This window comes from Chiloscyllium plagiosum, unplaced genomic scaffold (genome assembly GCF_037043375.1).
Source record: "Chiloscyllium plagiosum isolate Xiang-an unplaced genomic scaffold, Cpla_swu_hap1 HiC_scaffold_21, whole genome shotgun sequence".
NCBI lineage: Eukaryota > Metazoa > Chordata > Chondrichthyes > Orectolobiformes > Hemiscylliidae > Chiloscyllium > Chiloscyllium plagiosum.
Window position 1 is genome coordinate 6,834,548 of NW_028270159.1, and position 27,816 is coordinate 6,862,363.

At 39.6% G+C, this 27,816-nt stretch overlaps 1 protein-coding gene across 1 annotated transcript in view; it reads right to left on the reverse strand.

Moving 5' to 3' along the window:
* Positions 1-1,347: 1,347 nt before the first annotated feature.
* The window catches only part of LOC122564991 (serine/threonine-protein kinase N2-like), a 56,595-nt gene continuing 30,126 nt past the window's right edge, over positions 1,348-27,816 (reverse strand). The window contains exons 12-22 of the mRNA XM_043720594.2: positions 22,859-22,970; positions 22,293-22,375; positions 21,646-21,712; positions 19,185-19,276; positions 14,774-14,950; positions 12,806-12,868; positions 12,092-12,168; positions 7,765-7,907; positions 3,610-3,717; positions 3,416-3,496; positions 1,348-3,283 (exon numbers count right to left, since the gene is read on the reverse strand). Coding sequence (XP_043576529.1) covers positions 3,083-3,283; positions 3,416-3,496; positions 3,610-3,717; positions 7,765-7,907; positions 12,092-12,168; positions 12,806-12,868; positions 14,774-14,950; positions 19,185-19,276; positions 21,646-21,712; positions 22,293-22,375; positions 22,859-22,970 — 1,204 coding nt within the window. The 3' untranslated portion in view covers positions 1,348-3,082. The remainder of the gene's footprint in view (positions 3,284-3,415; positions 3,497-3,609; positions 3,718-7,764; positions 7,908-12,091; positions 12,169-12,805; positions 12,869-14,773; positions 14,951-19,184; positions 19,277-21,645; positions 21,713-22,292; positions 22,376-22,858; positions 22,971-27,816) is intronic.

The window sequence follows — 27,816 nt, forward strand, 5'->3', positions numbered from 1 at the left end:
AGGTAGGGTTGACCGTGAGAACCTTTTTCCACGTATGGAGTCAGCTATTACAAAGGGGCATAGCTTTAAATTAAGGGGGGGGGGTAGGTATAGGACAGATGTTAGGGGTAGGTTCTTTACTCAGCGAGTCGTGAGTTCATGGAATGCCCTGCCAGTAGCAGTGGTGGACTCTCCCTCTTTATGGGCATTTAAGCGGGCATTGGATAGGCATATGGAGGATAGTGGGCTAGTGTAGGTTAGGTGGGCTTGGATCGGCGCAACATTGAGGGCCAAAGGGCCTGTACTGCGCTGTATTCTTCTATGTTCTATATGAGAGAAGTTGGCAGCAGCATGCCAATGCTTGTAGAACTCTGAATATGCAATACCAGTGGTGAACTGTAGAGGAACATTTGGAAGATGATGGAAGATCAGAAGTGTCAAAAATGACACAAGAAACATGATAACTCAAAATTAAGAAAAATGTTTGTACTACAAGTTCTGACTGTATCTCCTGTTGCTGGGAATGGACACTAACTATAGGTAGTTTTTTTTTAAAACTAGGGGGTGGATAGAAAGCCAATTTAAATTATTTCATTTTAACAGCATGGAGATGGGAGCTACAAGTTTAATCTATGTGTTGGGTGGCTATTTTCCTTTGGGAAGCAGCAAGTCTCAAATGTATAATTAGCAACATGATGGAAGCTAACTTTAAGAGGGAATTGGATAGGTTCTTGAATGGTGTAAAGATCACATGGTACAGAATGATCTTTATAGAATACTTTGGTCTGTTTTCAATTACTGCTGAAAATGTGTTGCTGGAAAAGCACAGCAGGTCAGGCAGCATCCAAGGAGCAGGAGAATTGACGTTTCGGGCATGAGCCCTTCTTCAGGAATGAGGAAAGTGTGTCCAGCAGGCTAAGATAAAAGGTAGGGAGGAGGGACTTGGGGGAGGGGCGTTGGAAATGCGATAGGTGGAAGGAGGTTAAGGTGAGGGTGATAGGCAGGAGTGGGGGTGGGGCGGAGAGGTCAGAAAGAAGATTGCAGGTTAGGAAAGTGGTGCTGAGTTTGAGGGTTGGGACTGAGACAAGATGGGGGGGGGGGGGGGAAGGGGAAATGAGGAAACTGGAGAAGTCCGAGTTCATCCCTTGTGGTTGGAAGGTTCCTAGGCGGAAGATGAGGCGCCCTTCCTCCAGCCGTCGTGTCGCTATGGTCTGGCAATGGAGGAATCTGTTTTCAATTACTTGAGAAAGTCAAAGATACATTGTTCAGCATATTCTTGCTTCTCATTGCCACTGATATTTCTGTTAAGAACCTATGCAGCAGATGCAAATTGCTATTTGGAAGTGAATGGCTTAACTCAATTAGGAATGCATGGTTAATTCCCTTTATTTTACTGCAATGAATTTATCACAAGACAAATTACAATAAATATGAACAGTATTGTGCATTCTTTAAAAAAAAAAATCAGTGTTTTTCCATATAAAACTAACCTTAAACAACATACTTTATACAAATAGATAATTGTGCAAATATTTAGATTGTTATGGAGCAAAACTTAATACTTTTGATTCTTGAATTTTTCTTTTAAAAGAAAGATCTTCGAGGAATCAAATAGTTCCACGTGGCCCTTGGACTAGAAAAGTGGCCAACTGTCTACATCCTAACTATTGATCAGAATATTTAACAGCAACACAATGAATTTGCTCCAGACATTTTCTTTACTTCCTTAAATAGTATCTAGCTTTCCACTTGCAGGAGATCAAGATCAGAAAAGGCCAATATAACTGAAGCTTTAGATCACATCCTTCTTTACTGTCACACTTTCATTCAGGGTCATTTATTATCAATACATCTATATTAATTTAAATGGATTTATAACTTATCAAAAGTTATGAACTGAATTGAAATAACTTAGAGGAATTTATTTGAAATGGGCATTTAAAGTTAAGTGCAGAAGTTTAAAAAGGACTTGTCTCACCCACAAATCCAAGGTACATAAACATACTCAAAAGTTAGAAGGCATACAAAAGTAGCAAATTGGAACTTGAACAAATAAACAAGCAATTCCTGGAATCAATTGCATTTCTCTGGAGATAGGTCTAGCCTTTCTTCCCCAGGTCAGCAAAAGAAAGTTAGAGCAAATCTGGGCACACAAACTCTCCCTACATCACCTATAGAAATCAGTGCAATTGTCCGACCGGTCTTCTCTGCTCAAGATGGTATGACATGCAAAATAAAATTGCCATCGCAAGAAGTGAACAAAAAGACTACTTGAATATACCCAGATAACTGATCTCAAAGTTTTAGTGTGGTTACAACATTGTAAAAAGTTCAAATTCTTTCGATTCACATACAATTTGCCTACAATCAGCAACCATTGGTAATTTGGTCCAGCCCTCATTGCATGGCACTATACATGAAGGGAGAAAATAGATGGGGCCAGTCTTGCTCCAGAGAGATTTCCAATCGCAGAATAAAGGTGATCGCAGCTACTGGAGATGAATAGTTGATCGAGGCAGTAAGGCTGGGGTGGGGGGTGAACAGGTGTACACAACTTATTACTGGCAAATATTTCTCAGACAGAGATTCAAAACTGTGGAAAAATGCCTGTAGCAATAATCTCCCACTCAATGGAATTTCTTTTTAATGGGAGGCCAGTTTTGGGATTACTTTTTTTTTAAAAAGACATCAACAATTTTGAATGTCTGAATTTAAAAAAAACCTGACCTCGCCAACTTCTGAATTTAACAATGATTTAGTTCACTTGTCTCAATACAAATGCCTGAGTTACTTTGGGAGCCACATCTCCCCAATGCTACTGTGCATAGTTAAGTTCCAAAATGATGAACAATCTCAATATTTCTGTGTAATGATTAAAGCTCACACATTGATTCTAGGAAAGTAAAATAAATTGCATTCATAGAATGAAACTAAAGTTCAGTGTTCTGGTCACCTTGGAAGTTAAGTGTCAATATTCAAGTTACCATCAGCAGAGCACCAAATGTTTCAAACTGTGCAGCCACAAGAGCTTCAAATTCAGCCTTTTAGCACTCCTAATCTACATCATGACAGTGCATTCAAACCATACAGGTCAGTTACCTTGTTAAAGATCAAATATAGAATCAAACCCTTCAAACATTGCCTGTTCCTGTGAAGTTAGTGGCTGGAAATCAGAAAATGGAGAAAGGATTGGTCTCTGGGATGTGAACTCATCGTCAAAGTTCTGGACATCAAATGGGCTCCTTATTTTTGGGACAAATGGTGGCGTTACTCTTCGAGCTAATAGGGCTTCCCAATCCACTTCCTGTGGAACAAAGTTTAGGTCAAAATACAGGTGAAAAGTTAAAATTAAAAAAAATGAAAACTACACAGGACAGCAAATAAAAGCACCTAATTATACTTAAATGTGCATCAGTAGCATGTGCCTGTTACTCACCTTGAAAAACATCTCCTTTTTCACCTCTTCTGCATCCTGATCACCAGCCCCCAGGCGATGTTCTGGATCCTTTCTCAGAAGCTGAAAAATGAGGGGGGTAAAAGTGACATGAAAATTATATACTTACTTTTCTCTCAAATAACTTTTCTGATAAGCTGTACATAGATCAAGAGTTGCAACAGTCTCAGACTGACCTTTTTTATAGCTGAAATAGCCTCTGTAGAAAGGAATCGTGGGTAGCTGACTTCATCATTGACAATGCTATCAAAAATCTCATCGTCATCATCTCCTGGAAAGGGGCACTGTAAATAACCAGCAAACACACAATTGCTTTCCGTATTCTATTGAACACGGTGGATGGGCAAAACGTAGTGGCAAACACTAATTCATGAAACTACAGAAACTTTATACTTCTATTTTTATTACTATTTTTAATTAGTGATGAATTTCCTTCAAAACATTATGCCAAAAAGGAACAAAATTTATTTTAAAATTCAGAACAGGTTAATTGCATAACAGGTGGCTCAAGAATCGCATTAGGTAGTTGGAGGAGATCTACCTGCTTTCTTAAATGTTGTGACAATCTTTAAAAGAAAATCATGGGAGGTGGGGACATACAAGGTCAGCATTTTCTGCTCACCTCCAAGATCCCTGAAGCAGATGGTGAGCATCTCTTTGAGCCACTGCAGTCTAACATAGCGGTTTTTCACTGAACTAGCTCATCGAGCTATTGAGTTCAGAGAACAATTAGCAATGCTGAAAGTCTGGAGTTACATATCAGATAGATTATGCAAGGAAAGCAGGTTTCATTCCCCAATTAGTGAACTAAAATTGACTTTTACAACAGTCCAGCAAGTTCTGGCACCGACCTTTAAATTCAAATGAATTCGATTCCACTGAATTTGAATTCCCCAGCTGCTATATAGTGAAACTACCATCTCTGGATTATTAGTCCAGTAATAAACATTTTGCAACTGTATCCAACATTGGCCAAATTTAGGTTTACATACTCCCAACTCTTCACTTAGCAAACAATCTGCAAGGGCAAGAGGAACACATACAATTTCCTCGCCATTTTCTCTACTCTGTCAGCGCTACACTAAGCTCCTACCCATAGCTGAAATTCAAAATCATATCACAGGACAATAAGAATCTGAGAATTGGCAGGAGTAGGCAAATCAGCCCCTTGAGCCTGCTCCGTCATTTGATAATATCATGGCAGATTTCACCTTAGCCTCAACTCCACTTTTCTGCCTATTCTCCATAACCCTTCAACCCATTTCTCATGAAACGTCTATGGATCAATATCCACTCAGAATTCCAAATTCACAACCCTTCGAGAAAAGTAATTTCTCAGGTCTTAACATCTGCTGCCCCTTATCCTAAAAGGAGACAATAGGTGCAGGAGTAGGCCATTCTGCCCTTCGAGCCTGCACCACCATTCAATATGATCATGGCAGATCATCCTTAATCAGTATCCTTATCCCCATAACCCTTGAATCCACTATCCTGGAGCGCTCTATCCAACTCTTTCTTAAATGGATCCAGAGTCTGGGCCTCCACTGCCCTCTGGGGCAGAGCATTCCACACAGCTACCACTCTGGGTGAAGTAGTTTCTCCTCATCTGTCCTAAATGGCCTACCCTGCTTTTTAAGCTGTGTCCTCTGGTTCAGCATTCACCCATCAGTGGAAGCATGTTTCCCACCTCCAGAGTGTCCAATCCTTCAGTAATCTTATATGGCTCAATCAGATCCCCTCTCAGTCTTCTAAACTCAAGGGTATACAAGCCCAGTCGCTCCAGTCTTTCAGCGTAAGGTAGTCCAGTCATTCCAGGAATTGACCTCGTGAACCTACGCTGCACTCCCTCAATAGCCAGAATGTCTTTCCTCAAATTTGGAGACCAGAACTGCACACAATACTCCAGGTGTGGTCTCACCAGGGCCCTGTACAGCTGCAGAAGAACCTCTTTGCTTCTATACTCAATCCCTCTTGTTATGAAGGCCAGCATGCTATTAGCCTTCATCACTACCTGCTGTACCTGCATGCTTACCTTCATTGATTGGTGTACAAGAACACCCAGATCTCTTTGTACTGCCCCTTTACCTAAATGGAATCCATTTAGGTAGTAATCTGCCTTCCTGTTCTTGCCACCAAAGTGGATAACCATACATTTATCCACATTAAACTGCAACTGCCATGCATCTGACCACTCACCTAACTTGTCCCGGTCACCCTGTAATCTCCTAACATCCTCCTCACATTTCACCCTGCCACCCAGCTTAGTATCATCAGCAAATTTGCTAATGTTATTACTAATACCATCTTCTATATCATTAACATATATTGTAAAAAGCTGCGGTCCCAGCACTGATCCCTGCGGTACCCCACTGGTCACTGCCTGCCATTCCGAAATGGAGCCGTTTATCACTACTCTTTGTTTCCTATCAGCCAACCAACTTTCAATCCAATCTAGTACTTTGCCCCCAATACCATGCGCCCTAATTTTACTCACTAACCTCCTGTGTGGGACTTTATCAAAAGCTTTCTGAAAGTCCAGGTACACCACATCTATTGGATCTCCCTCGTCCATCTTCAGAGTTACATCCTCAAAAAATTCAAGAAGATTAGTCAAGCATGATTTCCCCTTCATAAATCCATGCTGACTCTGACCTATCCTGTTACTACTATCCAGATGTGTTGTAATTTCATCCTTTATAATAGACTCCAGCATCTTTCCCACCACTGAGGTCAGACTAACTGGTCTATAATTTCCTGCTTTCTCTCTCCCACCTTTCTTAAAGTGGTACAACATTAGCCGCCCTCCAATCTGCAGGAACCGATCACAAATCTATCGAACTCTGGAAAATAATCACCAACGCATCCACGATTTCTCGAGCCACCTCCTTCAGTATCCTGGGATGTAGACCATCAGGCCCCGGGGACTTATCAGCCTTCAGACCTAACAGTCTCTCCAACACCAATTCCTGGCAAATATAAATTCTCTTCAGTTCAGGTCCTTCAGCCACTGTTACCTCAGAGATTGCTTGTGTCTTCCCCAGTGAACACAGATCTGAAGTACCAATTCAATTCTTCTGCCATTTTTTTGTTCCCCGTAATATATTCCCCTGTTTCTGTCTTCAAGGACCCGATGTTAGTCTTAACCATTCTTTTGCCTTTCACATACCTAAAAAAGCTTTTACTATCCTCCTTTATATTTTTGGCCAGTTTACCTTCGTACTTCATTTTTTTCTCTGTGTATTTCCTTCTTAGTAATCCTCTGTTGTTCTTTAAAAGCTTCCCAGTCCTCCGTTTTCCCACTTATCTTTGCTATGTTATACTTTTTCTCTTTTAATTTTATATGTTTCTTAACTTCCCTCGTCAGCCACGGCCACCCATGCCTCCTCCTAGGATCTTTCTTCCTTTTTTTGGTCCATCATAGGCATTTACCTGCACAACACACTGCTTTGAGAAACAAAGATCTCACCTTTCTCACCAGCATTTCATATACAAGCACACCCAGACCCCACCAGTCAACAGCTCGTGTGTATGAGGTCTCAGTCAGCACCTCTGGAGCCAAGAACTCAGGGGTTCCACAAAATCTCGTTCCAGATTGCCCCACATGTGGAAGCCTCCTCTCTATGGTAAAAACAATGACTGCAGATGCTGGAAACCAGATTCTGGATCAGTGGTGCTGGAAGAGCACAGCAATTCAGGCAGCATCCGACGAGCAGCAAAATCTCGTCGGATGCTGCCTGCATTGCTGTGCTCTTCCAGCAACACTGATCCAGCCTCCTCTCTATGTCAACTTTGTCATCTGATATATCTCAATTAGATCTCCTCTCATTCTTCTAAATGAGACACATTATGGGCCTGAACTGCTCACCCCTGGAATCAATCCAGTGAATCTCCTCCAATAGAACTACACCTCTCCAAGTAAGGGGACAAAATTGTAAGCAATACTCCAGATGCAGTCTCGCTAATGTCTTGTACAATTGAGCAACACTTTCCTATTTTTCTCTTGTTTCTTTAGAAATAAATGCCAAAATTCCATTTACCTTCCTTGTTGCCTGCTGCATATGCATACTAGTTTTGTGATTCACGCAGAAAGACACTTTCTGCACCTGATTTCTTTGAAGTTTCTCTTCACTTAGATAAAAAGTTGCCTTTCTATTCATCCAAACAAAGTGCATAACCTCACGTTTACCCAGGTTTGAACTTCATCTGCCAAATTCTGGCTCATTCACATTTATAAATGTCTTCTTATTTCATTGAAACTTACTTTCCCACCTATTGGTCCATCATAGGTATTTACCTACACAACACACTGCTTTGAGAAACAAAGATCTCACCTCTCCCACCAGCATTTCATATACAAGCACGCCCAGACCCCACCAGTCAACAGCTCGTGTGTATGAGGTCTCAGTCAGCACCTCTGGAGCCAAGAACTCAGGGGTTCCACAAAACGTATTTGCGTGATCGCCAGAACCCATTCCTGCAACAGAAGTATTTAAAAGAACTTAAGTCACACATATAGAAGGTAACAGCCTGTCAGGATCAGTCAATCTCAGTCCCTAAGTTCAATTCCTTCACCTTCAATAATATCAGTGCTCAAAGTGGGGGCTGATTTTCAGATTCCTGGGGCATTGTATCCAGTTCTGGAGAACATGGGACCAGTACAAATCAGACAGGTTACACCTAGGTTGGGCCAGGACTGATGTCCTAGACATAATATTTGCTTAAGTGATTGGGGAAGCTTTAAACTAAAATGGCAGGGAGATGCGTACCTATGCATGGAGTCAGAGGAAGGTGAATCAAGGACAAGAGCAAAGAACAGTAAGGGGATTAAGAAAAGTAATACGCAGAGAAATCAAGTGCCAGGATAAAGTAGAGACATGGTGAAAATTAATGGGAACCAGAAAAATAATGTTACAGAGACAAACCTTATGGCTTTGTGCCTTAATGTGTGGAACATTTGCAATAAAGTCAATGAATTTAAAAAGTGCAAATAAATGAAAACAAATACAGTCAGGATTACATACACAAAAACAGGGTGATGAGAGATGGGAACTGAACATCCAGGGTTATTCACTATTTAAGATGGACAAAGAAAAGAAAAGGAATGGAGTTGTATTGCTGGTTAAAGAGGAAATTAACACAATAATGAAGAACAATATTAGCTCTGATGTGGAATCTATATGGGTAGAGCTCAGAAACACCAAGGGGCGTATATAGATCAAAATTTAGGGGTGATTTGGGAATAGCATTAAACAGGAAATTAGAGAAGTTTACAATAAAGGTATATCAGTAATTATGGGCGGCTCTAATCTGAATATATGTTGAACAAATCAAATTAGTAAGGAGGAATTCCAAGGGTATATGCAGGCTGGTTTTCTGGACCGATACATTGGAGAAACTAAAAATAGGTCATCCTTGACTGGGTATTGTGGAATAAAGAATAATTGGCAATCTAGTTGAGAGGCCCCTTCGGGATGAGCAACCATAATATGATAGAATTCATCATCAAGCTGGAGGGATGTAGTTGATTCTGAAACTATGGTTCTGACTTTAAGTAAAGGAACTATGATGATAGGAGGTGGGAATTGGCTATGATAGTTTGGGGAATTTTATTTAATGAAATGACAGTTTAAAGGCAATGGCAACCATTCAAACAGTGCATGGGTGAAGGGCAACAATCGTTCATTCCTGTCTGGTGCAAAGGCAAAATGGGAAAATGTGGTCAAAGCATTAATTAAGAGGGAAACAAGAGATGGTATTAGATCCAAGGAAAAGGCATTTCCATTGGCCAGAACAAAACAGACCTAGAGAGTGGGAAGTTTAGAATTCAGCAAGAGGAGGACAAAAGATTGATTAAAAAAAGGGAAATTAGAGTACAAAGAGTAAGCTTGCAGAGAACATAAAACTGACTGTAAAACTTCCTTTGGTATGCAAAGAGGAAAAAAATTGGTGAAGACAAACACAAGTCCCTTAAAGTCAGGAACATGGGTATTTTTAATGGGGAACAAAGAAATAGCTGAGCAACTAAATGTACACTTGGCTCGGTTTTTAAAAGGCGAATACAAAAAACACTCACTAAACCAGCGTTTGTGGTGAGAGGAATTGAAGGAAATCAGCATTTGTAGAGAAAAAAAAAAGTGTGTTGGGGAAATTAATGGGATTGAATGCGGAGAAATCCCCAAAGCCTAATAATCTACATCCCAGAATACCTAAGGAAGTGACCCTAGAAATAATAGATGCACGGTGGTCATATTCTAAATATGATTGTAGGGTAGCTAGTATAACCCCTCCATTTAAAAAAAAAAGTAGAGAGGAAACAGGGAATTATAGACCAGTGTAGTAGTGGGAGAAAATGCTAGAATCCATAATAAAATAATTAATAGCACAGCACTTGGAAACGAGCAGCAGAATCAGACAAAGTAAAATAGATTTACACAAGGGAAAGTCAGACTTGACAAACCCCTGGAGTGTAAGGATCCATTAAGTTGTGTGCGCAGGGTGGGAGGTTTGCAGATGTGGCTTATTTGGACTTCCAAAAGGCTCTTGACAAACGTTTACCAGACTGACTCCTGGACAGCAGGGTTTACATACGAGGAAAGGTTGAATCAGTAAGGACTGTATTTTCTGGAGTTCAGAAGAATGGGGGAAATAGAAGGATAATGGGATAAACCGCTGAGATGAAGAGAAATTTCTTCATCCAGAGGGAATGGCTGAACCTGTGGAATTTACTACCACTGAAAAAAGTCAAGACCGCAACGTTATAGGATTTCAAGGAAGAGTTGGATATAGCACTTACGTCTAAAGTGATCAAAGGATATGGAGGACAAAGTGGGAACAGGCTTATAACTTGGACGGAGAAAGTGAGGACTGCAGATGCTGGAGTTCAGAATGTGGTGTTTGAAAAGCACAGCAGGTCACGCAGCATCCAAGGAACAGAAGAATCAATGTTTCGGGCAAAAGCCCTTCATCAGGGATGAGACGTGAGCGCCAAGAGGTTGGAGAGATGATCAGTCGTGATCATAATGAATGGCAAAGCAAGCTTGAAGGACCAATGGTCTACTACTGCTCCAACCTTTTAAATTTCTATACTAAGACAATTTTTGCTGGAGCCACCTCTGATTCAGTCCTGTCAGTTAGTGACACATCATTAACCACAGTTGCTACCTGATGAGTAGCTTTCAAAAGCTCCCATATTATCTGCACTGTCCCCTCGAGAGAGCCCTCCTTTGGTAAAGAATGTCACTTTTGGTTTGAAGTTTTACTGTTCTGAATCAAAAGTCAGCCTTTAGCTTAAGTCCACCTTAAATTCATCTATTTTTAGGGCAAATGACTTTCTCGATCCATCATCTCCCTGTAACTTTTATGCAGTGACAAACATGTATTCCTTTCCTTCTCAAAAGACTTCCTTTTTCTCTTTAGAGATTGGACTCTGACTGGGGGTGTGATTCTGCAACACCCTAGTACCTTATCTATGCTCCAAAACAAGGAATATGTATCAGATGGGTGAGTAGAATCTGGCTATTCACTTATGGAGGCACAGTTGCATCCAATGCTCTTTCATTCAACATTGGTGTACTGATGCCTATCCAACAGGAGTCACTGACCAGAAATGGGCTAATTACTGATTTCTACCCCACCCTTCCAAATGCTAGAAGATAATCACTAAGCTGGAAGTTAGTGTAACATAATACTTACACCGAAAAACCCTCTATCCACTCTGCAATGAGAGAAGCTGATGGACCATTATTTAGAATAGAGTCATAGAGTCAGAGATGCACAGCATGGAAACAGACCCTTCGGTCCAACCTGTCCATGTCGACCAGATATCCCAACCCAGTCTAGTCCCACCTGCCAGCACCCGGCCCATATCCCTCCAAACCCTTCCTATTCATATACCCATCCAAATGCCTCTTAAATGCTGCAATTGTACCAGCCTCCACCACATCCTCTGGCAGCTCATTTCATACATACACCACCACATGAAAAAGTTGACTTAGGTCTTTCCCCTCTCACCCTAAACTTATGCCCTCTAGTTCTGGACTCCCTGACCCCAGGGAAATGACTTTGCCTATTTACCCTATTCATGCCCCTCAATTTTGTAAACCTCGAAGGTCACCCCTCAGCTTCTGATGCTCCAGGGAAAACAGCCCCAGCCTGTTCAGCCTCTCCCTATAGCTCAAATCTTCCAACCCTGACAACATCCTTGTAAATCTTTTCTGAACCCTTTCAAGTTTTACAACATCTTTCCAATTGGAAGGAGACCAGAATTGCACGCAATATTCCAACAGTGGCCTAACCAATGTCCTGTACAGCCGCAACATGACCTCCCAACTCCTGTACCTCAATATTCTGACTAATAAAGGAAAGCATACCAAACACGTCTTCACTACCCTATCTACCTGCGACTCCATTTTCAAGGAGCTATGAACCTGCACTCCAAGCTCTTTGTTCAGCAACACACCCTAGGACCTTATCGATAAGTGTCTAGGTCCAGCTAAGATTTGCCTTCCCAAAATGCAGCACCTCGATTAAAACAAACAAAAAAAAACTAGGAATTCATAGGCGTCATCTTTTTGGGTTTCATACTTTTCCTAAGAGCTTCACCTTAAACAATCTATGATGTGACAGTTTGCTTACTTAATGGGAAACAAGGCATTTTACCTTCTTTACAGAGCCCAAAATCACCAATTTTAATATAACCTTCAGCATCCATCAACAAATTGTCCAATTTCAAATCCCTGTGGAAGACAGAGGTGAAAACTTAGGCAGTTTCACATCTACAGTTATGTTTATTGCAGTTAAAATTAAATAATACTTACATAAATTACATACATTCTGGCAGGTTGTCAGTCATTTCCTCAGAAGGCATTTCAAGATTGTTTAAAATGCCAATACTAATGAATTTTTAAAAACTAAATATTGATGATCTGAATGTGTAGGCACAGCATACTACCATGGTCAGTAGAAGGATGCAGATTTAAACTTGCAAACCATCAGACGTCACTTTAAAAAAAATCAGAAGTTTCCCTCAATTTCAACTTCAACAAAAAGAATCAGTTTCCACAGAGGTTTCCACATTTAGGATCAATATATCTTTACGAAACTACATCGGTGGAACTAATGTTTCTTCCACTGCCATTACTGTCTAGCCTGAATTCCAACCCGGCAGAGACTTCCATCTAGTGGCTAGGATGGAAATTGCCAAGTTTCTCAATTACAGCAAACAGCAGCTAAAGCTAACGTGACCTTCCAATCCTACGAAGAGTCTAGTGTTCCAATGAAGCATTTTTAAACTTCAAACTAATGTACAAATTTTTCAAAATGACTAAGCTTGAGAAGAGTTAACAAGACCAATGACATACTTAAAGTAGTTACCTGTAAACTATATCTTTCTTGTGTAGAAATTGCAATCCAAGGATAACACAAGCTGCATAAAACCTGGAGAGATACAATAAAACGTCATCTCACTAATTCAAGTGAATTTGACTACGTTAATAAATGGACTCAGTTGACATATTCTTATCGAACTTATCTGCAATTAATTTAGCATTGTTCTCAAGGAAGACAAATTTAGTCTAAAAATTCCATTCTGCCATTGAACATGCTGGCAGTGTATAATTTTAATCCCAATTTAGGGGTTTCAAAATTTGTTCCAAAATGTGAGCATTGCTGGTTAGGCCAGCATTTACCTCCTCACCAAATGCCCAGAGCACACCTAAAAAAAGTCAACCACAGTGCTGACAGTCTGGGGTCATATATAGGCCAAACCAGATAACGATGGCAGATTTCCTTCCTCAGAAAGGACATTAGTGAACCAGTTTTTCCAACAATCAACAATGGTTGTGTCCATCATGTTAAATAGCTTTTTGTTGAATTCAAATTGTTACCATCTGCCATGATTAGATTCATACTCTCATTCCAATTAGCCTGGAATTCTCGATTACTAGCCTAGTGACATTACTACTACCCCAATGCCTTCCCAGCTGGTTTTCACACCTCTTTAAACATCAAATTATTCCACATCCAATAATAATTGTGTATTCTATTTTCACATGCTTTTAACTGAACTTATACATTTCAGTTTATTATTCCCTTGTTCTCTATTTTCATTCAATTATTTCCCTTCATTAGCTTAAACGCACAATCAGGTCACACCACCAGGAACATGTTCTATTTAATTTGTATGGGATGTGATATTCACTGGCAAGGCCAGCATTCACTGTCAACGTTGAGGTGGAGGAGAGTGCCTTTTAGAAACACCACAGTCCACGAGTTGTCGGTACCTCAGTAGTTTGGTAGGGAACATACCATACTAATGTGAAACATAACAAGTGTACTTAGTGTCTCAGGTAGCTACATCATTTCATCCCATTATTTGTACAAAGGTTTCTTCTCTTCCCTCATTGCAGCAACCATTATTTACTAGCTCTGGCTACCATTGACAAATGAATCACCTGATTATAAACCAAGTATTGGACATTGTAGTTTTGGCTAAAATAAAGCAAGGCAGTTGTGGTAGAACTGTAAGACATGAGAATATATAGGCAAGAGTTCAGGTAGGTACCAAAATATTTATCTCAAAAAGAAGTGTCACTTATTGGAACAAGCTACAGGCAGCTGTAAAATGTATGATTGCACAATATTCATTAAAAAGTGCTTTGGCACATTCTTGCCAGAAGTTGATAATTCGGTGATAAAGCTCTGCATTTGATAAGTCACAACTAACTTCAAGAAACTTACTAATCTTGTTTGTGTATTTTTTTCAAGTTAGAATTACCACTAATTGGGAATTGAAGTGCACAAGATTTCCCTGTTATAATATTAAATGTGCCAGATTGCATTTTTTCATCTTTCCTAGTGTCTGCATGAATGTCATCTATTTTATACTCCCTTAAAGCAGACTTAAAAATTTGCAATTCACCCAGGATGTGGGCACGTGTGTGTGTTGCCCATCCCTCTGTTTGAACAGTGCATTTTTTAGCAACTTCAGCTGATAATTAATAATCAAGTCACACTGGAATATGATTAGAGTCACATCAGATGACAAGTACAGGCAGATTTTCCTTTTTTTTGAAGGAGAAACATTAGTGAATCAGTTGGGTCTTTGCAACAATTAAAAGCTTTGTAGTCAATTTTATTGGTCAGCTTTTACAAGGTTAAAAAAAAATTGAATTCAAACTGACCATTTAAACTCATGTTCTCTGTGTTATTAGTCCCAAGTCTCTGATTTAGGGAGTCCAGTAATGTAATCACTACCACACAGTACCGTGTTTTATCTGAATGAATGGCTTGTCCATATCACAATACATGGGATTGAGTTCCATATTCTCATTGAGCACTTACCTAGCTTGGGGTTCAGAGAAGACATTGGAACGAATATGCATCATTAGGTCTCCTCCAGGTGCATACTCCATCACAAAGCAAACATGATTTGTAGTTTGAAAGCAAGCAAAGAGGTTCACAAGGAAAGGATGCTGCACAGAACTTACTGTTTCAAAGATGCGTTTCTCACACATTAGGCTAAAAATAGAAAGAATACATACAAGTAGGGTTGAGTTTGAGTTCAGTAATCTTCATTTATATACACATTTTAGAAAATCAAATAGCAATCTGATTTAATAATCTAATCAATAAATGATACCTATTATAATAAGAGGTCACTTTAAACTTTGAGTGAACTTCTTTTCATATATAAAATACATTGTGAAATGCTCACCTTTAAAATGGTTTTCTCACACATCCCACATCTAGTTTGTGATTGTTTTTCATAAGACTTTTGTTCACCCCCTTTGTAGTTATGTGAATAGAGCTAAAACACTGAATCTACCTGTCAATGTGGAAAATTGTCCAGATGTATCCTGTCCATAAAAAGCAAGACAAATCCAACCCAACAAATTCAATTTGCAATGACGGAAGGTATTGTTGAAAGCACTATGAAGTGACACCTAACCCAAAATGAGTTGGTTATTGCAGTTATGTCAGAGTATCTGACATAAGTATTAGCTTTTATTGGTAGAAGGATTGAACTTAAGAGCTATGAGGTCATGTTGCAGCTGTACAAAACTCTGGTTCAGCCGCACTTGGAGTATTGGGTACAGTTCTGGTCACCGAATTATAGGAAGGATGTGGAAGCTTTGGAAAAGGTTCAGAAGTGATTTACTAGAATGTTGCCTGGAATGGAGGGAAGGTCTTGAGAGGAAAGGCTGTTTTCATTAGTCATAAGGTGACTTAATTGAGACATGAGATAATCAGAGGGTTAGTTAAGGTGGACAGAAAGTCTTGCTCCCCTCAGATGGCGATGGCTAGCACAAGAGAACATTACTTTAAATTGAGGGGTGATAGATATAGGACAGACGTCAGAGGTGGTTTCTTTACTCAGTAGCATGGGCATGGAACACCCTGCCTGTAACAGTAGTAGACTCGCTAACTTTACAAGTATTTAAATGGTCATTGGATAAACTTATGGATGAAAATGGAATAGTGTAGAATAGATAGGCTTCAGAATGTTGCACCGACCTGTGGAACCATCGAGGGACGAAGGGCTTATACTGCGCTGTAATGCTCTATGTTCTATGTATGGCTTCAAGCAGTGCTAGGAAATTTTAATCAATGGGAATCAGGGGGATAATTCTCTACTGTTTGGAGTCATACCCATCACAAACACCCAAGACATCACTGCAGGAGCTTTTGAAGGTTGCTTCCAGGTCCAACCTAGGTCAGAAGTAGGATGTTCACTGCTGATTGGTGCTGAATTATTCAGGAGAAAGTGAGGTCTGCAGATGCTGGAGATCAGAGCTGGAAATGTGTTGCTGGAAAAGCGCAGCAGGTCAGGCAGCATCCAGGGAACAGGAGAATCGACGTTTCGGGCATAAGCCTGAAGAAGGGCTTATGCCCGAAACGTCGATTCTCCTGTTCCCTGGATGCTGCCTGACCTGCTGCGCTTTTCCAGCAACACATTTCCAGCGCTGAATTATTCAGCACCATTTGCAACCCTTCAGCAAATTAAGCAGCCAGGTGTCTGCATTCACTGAAACCTAGATAATATTCAGGAGTGGGCTCATAGGTACTTTCTAAATCAGTGTTTAGAGACATTATACAACTGTGCAGCAAGCAGGACTCAAACCTGGGCCTCCAGGTGCAAAGGTATGGGCAGTACCACTTCACCACAAGAGCGCTACAAGCTTGAGCAAATAAATATAGTGCAAATATTATTTGCCATTTCAGTGACAGTTGATGATTGCTTCCAACGAGAGAGTCTAACCATCTCTTGTTATTCAGTAGCATTACCACTGCTAAGTCCACATCAACATGGAGAGAGATTATTTTGACCAGAAAAATTATCTGGACTAACCATATGAATACTGAAGCAATGAGAACAAGACAAAGGCTGGGAATTCTGCAACAAGTAATTCACCCCAACTTCTCAAAGCCTGTTTACTATTTTAAAAAGGCACAATTCAGGAAGTATGATGGAATACTTCCCACTTACCTAAGTGCAGCTCCACCAACATTCAAGGAGCTCAATCCAGGATAAAAGTGACTTCCTTATTTAGAATCTTCTACATCATTGTCAAATAGTGGCAACCGGTGCATATTATAAGATGGAGAAAGTGAGGTCTGCAGAAGCTGGAGATCCGCCGTCATTTCCACCACCTCCAAACGGACCCCACCACCAAGGATATTTCCCTCCCCTCCCCTATCAGCATTCCGTAAAGACCACTCCCTCTGTGACTCCCTCGTCAGATCCACACCCCCCCCACCAACCCAACCTCCACTCCTGGCACCTTCCCCTGCAACCACAGGAGGTGCAAGACTTGCGCCCACACCTCCCTCCAAGGCCCCAAAGAAAACTTCCATATCCGCCACAAATTCACCTGCACTTCCACACACATTATCTATTGCATCCTCTGCACCCGATGTGGCCTCCTCTATATTGGGGAGACAGGCCGGCTACTTGCGGAGCGTTTCAGAGAACACCTCTGGGACACCCGGACCAACCAACCCAACCACCCTGTGGCTCAACACTTCAACTCCCCCTCCACCAAGGATATGCAGGTCTTTGGACTCCTCCATCGCCAGACCACAACAACACGACGGTTGGAGGAAGAGCGCCTCATCTTCCGCCTAGGAACCCTCCAACCACAAGGGATGAACTCGGATTTCACCAGTTTCCTCATTTCCCCTCCCCCCACCTTGTCTCAGTCAAATCCATCGAACTCAGCACCGCCTTCCTAACCTGCAATCTTCTTCCTGACCTCTCCGCCCCCACCCCAGTCTGACCTATCACCCTCACCTTGACCTCTTTCCACCTATCGCATTTCCGACACCCCTCCCCCAAGTCCCTCCTCCCTACCTTTTATCTTAGCCTGCTGGACACACTTTCCTCATTCCTGAAGAAGGGCTTATGCCCAAAACGTCGATTCTCCTGTTCCCTGGATGCTGCCTGACCTGCTGCGCTTTTCCAGCAACACATTTTCAGCGCATATTATAAGATGCATTGTAACTAGTTGCCAAGGCTCCTTCAACCTCACCTTCTAAACTCATGACCCTTACCACCAAGGAGGACACCACACACATGCAAACACCACCACCTGAAAAAGCTTCCCTCCAAAACCCATACAATTTGACTTGGAATTATATAGTCAAATTTTTCCCCATTGTTGCTGGATCAAAAACCTGAAAATGCCCTCCCCAGCTGTGCTGTGGGCATACTTTCACAATAATCAATAGAATTTCAAGGTAGTGGTGAACAACCACCTTCAAGACCAATTAGGAATGAGCAAGAAATACTGGGCTTGCGAATGTTAAATGCCATGATTAAATATTTTGCAGCTGCATCAAATGGGACCACACGCCAGAAACACCAACCCCACCCTCAATATCAGAAACAAAATCACCAAATAGTTCAGTGTTGAGCACGCTAGCATAAGCATGACAACAAGGGTGCCGCCCTCACTCATTCTTCTGATATTGGTGTCTAGTTAAGCAGCTCTAAAACCCAGAGGCAAGGAGAAAACTCAAATTTTTGACTGAACCTCAAAAATTAATTACAGCTAGACACTGACAGGTGATCAATATGCTCAGACATTCGCTTTTTATCCACATCTCCCTCCTTATGAGGATAATTTTAGACTACTCCATGGCTTTCCTACAATGGTACAGAGAAGAATTATTGCAAAGTTATTAAAACAAATGAATCTGTATCAGCTATGAATTAAGCAGTTTTAATGGTAATCTTAGGGTTACAATTCAAGTACATCATCAAATCACAACTGTCCTACACTAAAATAACAGAATGAGTTTTAGTTAGAACTCTAAGCAGAAGGGGATAGACATCAAGATCCACAATTCCCATTTTTATTGGCTTAACTGATCTCAGATTCAGGGTTTTATGAAAAATAATAAACAGCCAGAATTTCACACATTAATAAGAGTACATGGGCTTCAAAATCAAAGCTGACACTATTGTGTAAACACTTTTTACCAACAGGGATTTTTCTTACACAAGGCTGAAAATGTACATGCAATGTCAACTTTTTGATGCCACGGGAGTCAAATGCTTTCAAAATCAAGTCAGAATCCAATCACACGAGTCAAGCTCTGAGAATGGTAGCCAATACACCTACGAATTTATTCATGTAAATTGGGCAGCTAACACTGCTGTCACCCACCTTGCAGAAAATCCATGCCCTGGGTAAAGATAAGGAAATCAAGAAATAAAAAACTGTCCATTTCACAGCCATCAGACACCCACCTGTCTACTTCATCACGAGACAATATATTTCCTTTCTTCAAGGCTTTAACAGCAAACATTTTCTTAGTCAATTTATGTTGGGCTAGCAAAACCTAGGATAAAGTAAGTTAGTTAGAACAGAAGTACAGCAATCTTCAAGTGTTTCAAAATGAATTTTCAATATCTTGAGGTATACAGAGGATGTTGAAATGCTAACATCTGTTTTGATCACAGCTTTACACATATAGAGGCACTTTTAATCAGATACATGGGAGCTATGAATAAGCTTCTCTTGTGGAATCTATAGAGATGAGCTCACCTGTACTGTTTCTAAATGATAACAATCCACCCTGATTCATACACAACACAAACCAAGCAATGAAATTGGGACCTTCTGGCTCAGATACTTATTAGATAAAGTTGAAACGGAGAGGAATCCAGGACTTTACTATACAATACTGTAGACATTTGTTACTTTAGTAGACATAGATTTTGCGCTTTTATCTGCTTGACAGCTCTGCTGCAGACTGGGTTTACACAACAGATACTTTACTTGGTCTCAGTATCACAAGATCACTACAACTTGCTAATATCTTAACTTCCTAAATATTTAGGCAAATATAGAAACTTCAGGGAATGATAGAGTCCTTAATGCTGTGCTTTGGCTTATTAAATGGATGCCAAATACCCAAAAATGTTTTATTTTACTTTGTCCGCAAAGGACTAAAGACCTTTAGCATGTATCATTGTAGTACTTTATAGCCACAGATGAAGTTTAATTATTTGTTTATATTTAAAGCTTTTGAGGCAAACAATTTCATAAAATCAATGAAAATAATGGCATTTTTTCCTGCAACTGTATTCAAATGTAAAACTTAATTGTGAAATCATCCTTTAGGTCAAATATGTTTCCAGTTACTTTTAAAATTTTCGTTCCCAAAATAAAGAAAAAAATGAAAAAAAAAGTTACTTTTATATTTGAAAAATGCGATGGATTCTAATGAGTTTGGAAAAATGGGAACATGATTGAGTAATAGTTTGTATTTGGTATATTAAAGTCTGAACATTAAGGAATTAGCTACCTTGCCAGACTTTTACTAAGATGCGCTTACCATAGTGTAGAGTGGTACATGAGGCAGGAGAGTAGAACAGGGAATGCTATTTATTAAAGAAGGGCTTTTAAAACTGAATACAAGACAAAAATAGTCAAGAAAATAACTGCTACAAGTTATTAAAAGACAAAAGTTTGAGAGAGTAAAAAGACAATGTTTTTTTTAAATATAATCCCTGCAGTGTGGAAACAGGCCTTTCAGCCCAACAAGTCCATACTGACCCTCTGAGTAACCCACCCAGACACATTCCCCAATATTTACTCCTGGCTAATGCACCTGAGGATCCCTGAACATTATGGACAATTTAGCATGGCCAATTCACCTAACCGGCACATCTTTTGGATTGTGGGAGGAAACCAGAGCACCCAGAGGAAACCCACGTAGACATGGGGAGAATGTGCAAAGTCCACACACAGACACAGTCACCAGAGGCTGGAATTGAACCCGGGTCCCTGGTGCTGAGGCAGCAGTGCTAACCACCGAGCCTCATGTTATAGGCCAAGACAAGCGTACAAGAGAGTTTATCCATATCAAGCAAGGCAACCCTAGTCAGAAAAACACACTCTATGTTGAGTGTTTTGTAAGAGACAGGTTATACGTTTAAACAGCATAATAAAGTGTTCAATGTATCAAGGAATAAAACTAGAGTAAGCCTCATCACAATTAGTGCTAAATATTTCCAAAAATGGATTAATTTAGAAAATACATGGACAAAATGATAAAGATGCAGCCCATATTTTATGGGCTTTGCTATCACACAAGTAGGTACAGGCAATACAAGTCATTTCCCATTAAAGTAAGATGTTCAGTCCTTGAATGCAGAGAGGTATTAAAATAGTCACAAACCTATAACTAACAACAATAGGACAGACAATGATTCCTGTCGGCCATCTCAGAAATGCAGCCAGATGTAATATTCTTAATATATTCCAGAACCAAACAAACAAAAAATTTAAAACATTTGTCCATCTCAGGGTTGTCAGATACTTAAAAAAAAAAATACAAATTTCAAATACTAAGGATATTTGCTGGTGAAAGAAAATGCATTAAATCTCAAAGTCTGTAAGATTATCCAGCCATTTACAAAGAATGGTATCACAGTAGCACTTAGGATCCTGCAGTTAACAGACATCAGCAAATTAAACCATTTTTGTTCTATAGATTAAAAACTATAGTTGCCCAAGAGTATAAATACAAATATATAAATCCCAGTTGCATTGTTATGCTTTGAAAATTTTTGAATCCTAGATACTTAGTACTATCTGCTACTTACAGAAGCAACTCAACAGTAAGGTTTATACAGCAGGTGCCAAATAAGACAAAAAAAAACCCAGAAATAAAACATAAAAGCTCCCGATCACCCCTCATACCTTTCCAAAGTGACCTCGTCCCAGCAAAGCAACACAATTGAAGTCTTCAAGGTGCAGGGTCTGCAATCTGCATGGAGATATTGGAATATTAATAAGTACTGCAACAATAGCTAACTAATTTTAACAAACTGCTAGAAACACTCAAGAAGTCAATTAACACACAAAGAAAAGCGTGAGGTTAATATTGCATTTATTTCTCATGAAGAATTTTATTCAGAACATCACTTATGTTTCCTCCTCCAGCAAAGTGAAACATCCTAAAAGTACGAATGGTTTGGAATAAAATACTAAGAATGGTCACTTGGACAAGGTAGCAAAGCAGAACAGAAAGCACACCTCAATACAATCAAGAACTCTCATGGAAGCTAAAGTCAAATAAAAATCAAATATTGGCAAAAAAATAAACAGGCTGAAATTTGAATTTGTTTAGTCCTGCAGGTAATAAAGTATAAAGAAGCAATTCTATTTCTACCCAAGAGAAAAAAGCATTTAAAAGTGACCAAATGAAGATTTATGATAGGATGAAATAAGAAGATCCAAGCTAATGAAATCTCTTCCAGTGCTAAGATACAGTTTGTCTTCTTGTAAATTGACCTACTTAAAGCTATCTACTTGTCATACAAACATTGCTAATAGTTAGTCTTTACCTGGAAGTAACCCCAGCTGGGTTGAGAATCTCCAGGACTTTGTTAGTCTGTGGGTTTACGCCTGTACTGCTTCCAATTGCACTCTATAAAAATAAAAACAAAATAATTAACCTGAAGAACAACAGCAAAAAAGTTGTAGAGCAGCAAGTGAACAAGAAATGGTCTTACACAAGTAACCATCCCAAAGTACTTTACAAATAATGAAAAAGTCATTTGGGTAGACCATCTCAAACGATTGATTTATACCCAACAAGATAAAATTAATTGGTGAGTATATTTTAAAAAGTATGATCAGTTGCTTGACCAATACTGAGCAGGAAGTTTTCCTGATATTCTAGTCAATGTACACCTGGATTGTAGCAAGTTAGTAGGCAACTGCAACGGAAATCTTCCACTTAAATTTCAATGCATGTACTGTACTTCACAGCAATTCCAATGCAAGTGGGCATTTTCCCCCACTTTTAGAAGATAAGCTATAAGCCAAATGCTTAGTTTACAAATCAATTAAACAAGCGTCAATACTCTGTCCCTCCAGTGTCTTTTCCCCAATAACTAGCATCATTTACCTGGCTGTCAGCAAGTGAAAGTATCCGTTCCTCTGAGGCAGCATTTATAAAAAGCCGAGGTGGCTTGGGAGGTGGCTCTGGGCTGAAGTTTAGGTTGATAGGTGTAAAGTCCCTATACATATATAATTAAATAATGAAAACCAAACAAAAAAAAAACGACAAACATCCTACATGGAAGAATGTACATCTACAATCGCTTAGAAGATTTGAGTTTAAAAAGATGCAGTTTCTGAAAAGTGTAAATATAAATTACTACTTCTAGCTATTTTGATTTAGCACTTTTCATCTTAACTAGCAATACTTTCGTATTTATTTCCCCATTCCCAACTTCCCGCCAGAAAATTGCACCCTTGGATAAAGCCAAGTGGTTTGTTAGGCCAGTTCAGAAGACAGAAGAGTCATTTCTACAAATCTGGAATCATACAAACTAAAACTGATAAAAATGACAAATTCCTACTCAAGAAAACATTTGTGAACCAGATGGATTTTTAAATAATAATCTTGAAATTTATCATTACTGTTATTAGCTTTTTACTCCAGATTTATTCAGTTTTTCAAATTTATATTCTCAACTGCTGGGGTGTGATTTGAACTCATGTCTCCAGATCATTAGACCAGGCCTCTAGGTTACATAAGAACATAACTAGGGACAGGAGTAGGCATTTCAGCCCCTTGAACCTTCTGCCATTCAATATGGTCATAGCTGATCTCATTTCAGCCTTAACTCCTTTTTGCTGCCTACTATCCACAACCCTTCAACCCATCACTAATTAAAAAGCTGCCCATCTGATGTCCTTCTTAAAGTTGCTCAATATCCCGGTATATACTGCACTCTGGCATTCCTGATTCATAATGCTTTGAAGAGAAATAATTTCACCTCATCTGTTTTAAATATGCTATCCCTTATCCCAAAACCATAACCTACCATTCTAGATTGCCCCACAAGAGGAACCATCTGCTCTAAATCTATTTTGTTAATCCTCTAATACCTTTTATACCTCAATTCAATCTTCTCTCATTCTACTCAACTTGAGAGTATAAGCCTAAACTGCTCAAATTCTCTTCATAAAGCAAACCGCTCACATCCGGAATCAATTTAATGAACCTCCTCTGAACTGCCTCCAATACAAATACATCCCTCAAGTACGGAAATTAAAACTGCATATAATACAGTTTACACATTCTCACTTATGCCTTTGTACAGTTGCAGATCTCTTTCCTACTTTTATACTCTATTCCTTTAGCAATAATTTCCATTTGACTTCTTTATTGCCTACTGTACCTGCAAACTAGTTTTCTGCATTAGTGCATAAGGACATCCAGATTCCTTCCTACACCAAAGCACTCTGACGTTTCTAATTAGTTCAGCAGTGTAGCCACTATGCTTCTGCACCTTACTCATATGCAATCTGTCCTCCCAACCTGCTCGTGAATAAACTAAACTATTCAGAAGGACATTAGATACAGTAGATAGATACGCATTGTTAAATGTTTCCTACTTCAGCACGAGAGAACTCTAGTGAACCTTAGCTGCTTTACATCTTCCGAGAGGGGAAGAGTTAGCTTAATAGTTAAATGAATACTTTGTATCTGCCTTTACCTATGAGAAAGATGCTACTCAATCCAAAGAGGCAGAGGATGAAGCTCTGTCACTAGAGGATTTTAAAATTCATAAGGAAATATTAGATAAGCTGTTGATGTTTTAAAAAGGTTGATAAATTTAGGGCTAGTTGAAATGTATCCAAGAATATTGAAGGAAGTGAAATTGAATGTTATGGAGACACTGGTCTTTAAAATTTTCACTGGATTGGGATGATACCAGAGAACTGCAAATATTACAACCCCTTTTTCAAAAAAACAAGGGATGTGAAGATTGACCCAGCAATCACAAACCAAAAATCAATTTAACTTTGGTGGTACAGAAACTTCTAGAAACAAATTATTCAGAATAAAATTAGTAGCCATATAGAAAAAGGTGGATTGTTTGATTTGAGAGAGTCAGCATGTATTAAAACTGCATCAAATAAGTTGGGAATTTTTTTTTGAAGGTGTAACAGATACAATACCACACAGACTTCAGAGGAAAGCTTAGGTCCTAGAATATAAAAAAATACTAGCAGCATGGTTACAAAATTGGCTGAGGGATAGGAAACTAATGGTTAATGAGTACTTCATAGCTGGAATGTTTGTAGTGGAATTGCCAAGGAGTCAGGATTGGAACCCTTGCTTTTACCAATACATGGAAATGATTTGTCTTGGAATGCAGGGGACAACTTCAAAATTTAAAGAATAACACAAAACATTAAGAGAATTATAAATTAGAGTCATAGGGTCATTAAGATATACTGCATGGAAATAGACCCTTTGGTCCAACTCATTCATGCTGACAGAAATCCTAAATTAATCGACTTCCATTTGCCAGCACTTGGCCCATATCCCTCTAAACCCTTCCTATTCATACACCCATCCAGATGCCTTTTCAATGTTGCAATTGTATCAGCCTCCACCACTTCCTCTGGTAGCTCATTCCATACACGCACCACCCTCTGAAAAAAATTGCCCCTTGGGTCCCTTTTAAATCATTCCTCTCTCACCTGAAGCCTCTAGTTTTGGACTCCCTCACCTCAGAAAGAGGAATTTATCTATTTACCTAATCTCATTTTATAAACCTCCAAGGTCACCCCTCTATCCCCAATGTACCAAGGAAAATAGCCAGAGCCTATAGCTCAAACTTCCAAGCCTGGCAACATTCTTGTAAATCCTTTCTGAACCCTTCTAGTTTTCACAACATCATTTCTAAAGCAAGGAGACCAGAATTGCACATAGTATTCCAAGAGTGCCCTAACCAATGTCCTGTACAGCTGCAACTTGACCTCCCAACTCCTATACTCAATACACTGACAAATAAAAGGCAAGAATATCAAACACCTTCTTTACTATTCTATCTACCTGCGATTCCACTTTCAAAAGGAACTAAGAACCTGTACTCCAAGGTTTCTTTGTTGAGCAACACTCACAGGACCTTGCCATTAAGTGCCTAAATCCTGCTCGGATTTGCCTTTCCAAAATGCAGCACCTCACATTTATCTAAATTAAACTCCATCTGCCACTCCTCAGCCCATTGGTCCATCTGATCAAGATCCCTTGTACTCTGAGGTAACCTTCTTCACTGTCCACTACACCTCCAATTTTGGTGTCATCTGCAAACTTACTAACCATATGTCCTGTGTTCACATCTAAATCCAATTTGTATAAATGACAAAAAGCAGTGGACCCAGCACCGATTTTTGTGGCACAACACTGATCACCTTGTAAATAGAATGGTGTAGATCTTGACACATTGGTGAAGTGGATGAATATGTGGCAGATGAGTTCAAAGCAGAGAAGTGTGAGATGATGAATATTTGTACAAAGGATATGGAAAGACAGTATAACAAACAGAGTCTTATTCTAAAGGGCTTGCAGGAGCAGACAGATCCAGTCATATTTATAAAGGGGTCATTAAAGATAGTATAGGAAAAAGGTGAAAGCATCAGTCGAGAATCGGAGGAGAGAACTACTATCGGTGAGAGTAGTGAGGACGAAGCGGAGGAGTTGGCGAGTAATAACTATACAGAATGGAGGAAACTTGAGTTACAAAGATGGATGGCCCTTCCCTGCCAAGGGGCAGGAATTCACTACTATAAGAACGATAGTATTTCCAACAGTTGGCTACAGAAATTACAGTATATGAAATCGTCCAAAGTGATTAATTCGCTGTTGATACGATCCAACCTGTATCCAACGAGGGCGTCACTGGCGTATGGCAGGCCATTTAACATAAGCATAGAGTATAACAGCAGGGAAATTATAAACAACTTTTATTATACACAATTTATATCCCAGTTGGAGTTCTGCACATTTCTGGGTGCCTCACTATAGGAAGGATATGAATGTTTTGGAGACAATGCAGAAGAGGCTTTCAAGAATGGTTCCAGGGATGAGTTTAGTTATGTGGAAATGTTGCAGACGTTAGACTGTTTTCCTTGTTGAGATGCTGAAAAGAGATCAGATACAGGTTTCCAAAATCATGAGGTGTCTGGATAGGAAGAAACTGTTCACACTTCTAAATGAATCAAGAAGTACAGTATTAACAATGTTGCAAAAATAGCAAATGCAAAGAGAGAAAAACATATTGTCTCACAGTAGATTGTTAGGCTATGGAATGCACAGCCTGGAAGCACGGTGGGGGCAGGTTCTATTGAGGCATTCGAGAGGGTACTGGATGATTGTTTAGATGGAAATAATATACGGGGTTATGGGGGAAGAAAATGGCAGGAAATTGTAATGAGATTAAAAGGCTAGAGTCAGTGCAGACACAATGGACTCTTCCGGCACTAACAGTTCTGCGATCAAGAGTGTATTGAACTGTAACCTTCATGGTAGAAACTGCTGTTCTGCGATGGGCTTAGAATTTAGCAATTTGGAGATGCACTCTAAAACAAAAAAGGCTCCTATAATTTTGAAAACATGATCAAAACATTTTGCAGCTTTGATATTTCATAAGTGAGCCAACATCCTATTTTATTTCATTTCTCAGTACATTAACAATTGTGTATAAAGATTGAGCAGGTCAGATGCACAAGTACACAGGCAAATAACTAGCCACTCACTTCACAATCACTCTACTAGATAAAGATTAGCAGGGAACCATGCACTGCATCTCAGAGGCAACAAGCAAACTCCTTGTTGCCATCTGACCAATAATTCCAGGCCTGAAATCCTTTAGAGCAAAATCAGAAGTACAGAACTATGTAATTGATTAAAATATTGGAAGGACCAAGTTGAAGCCATCAGCAGGAACAAAAAAAAACTTACCTCAGCCAATTTAAGGTAATCCTTTTCAGACTATTAACCCTGTGGCCTTCCCACTCTCTACAGTCACCCAAAAGTGCTCAGTCTCATTAAAGTCAAAGAAG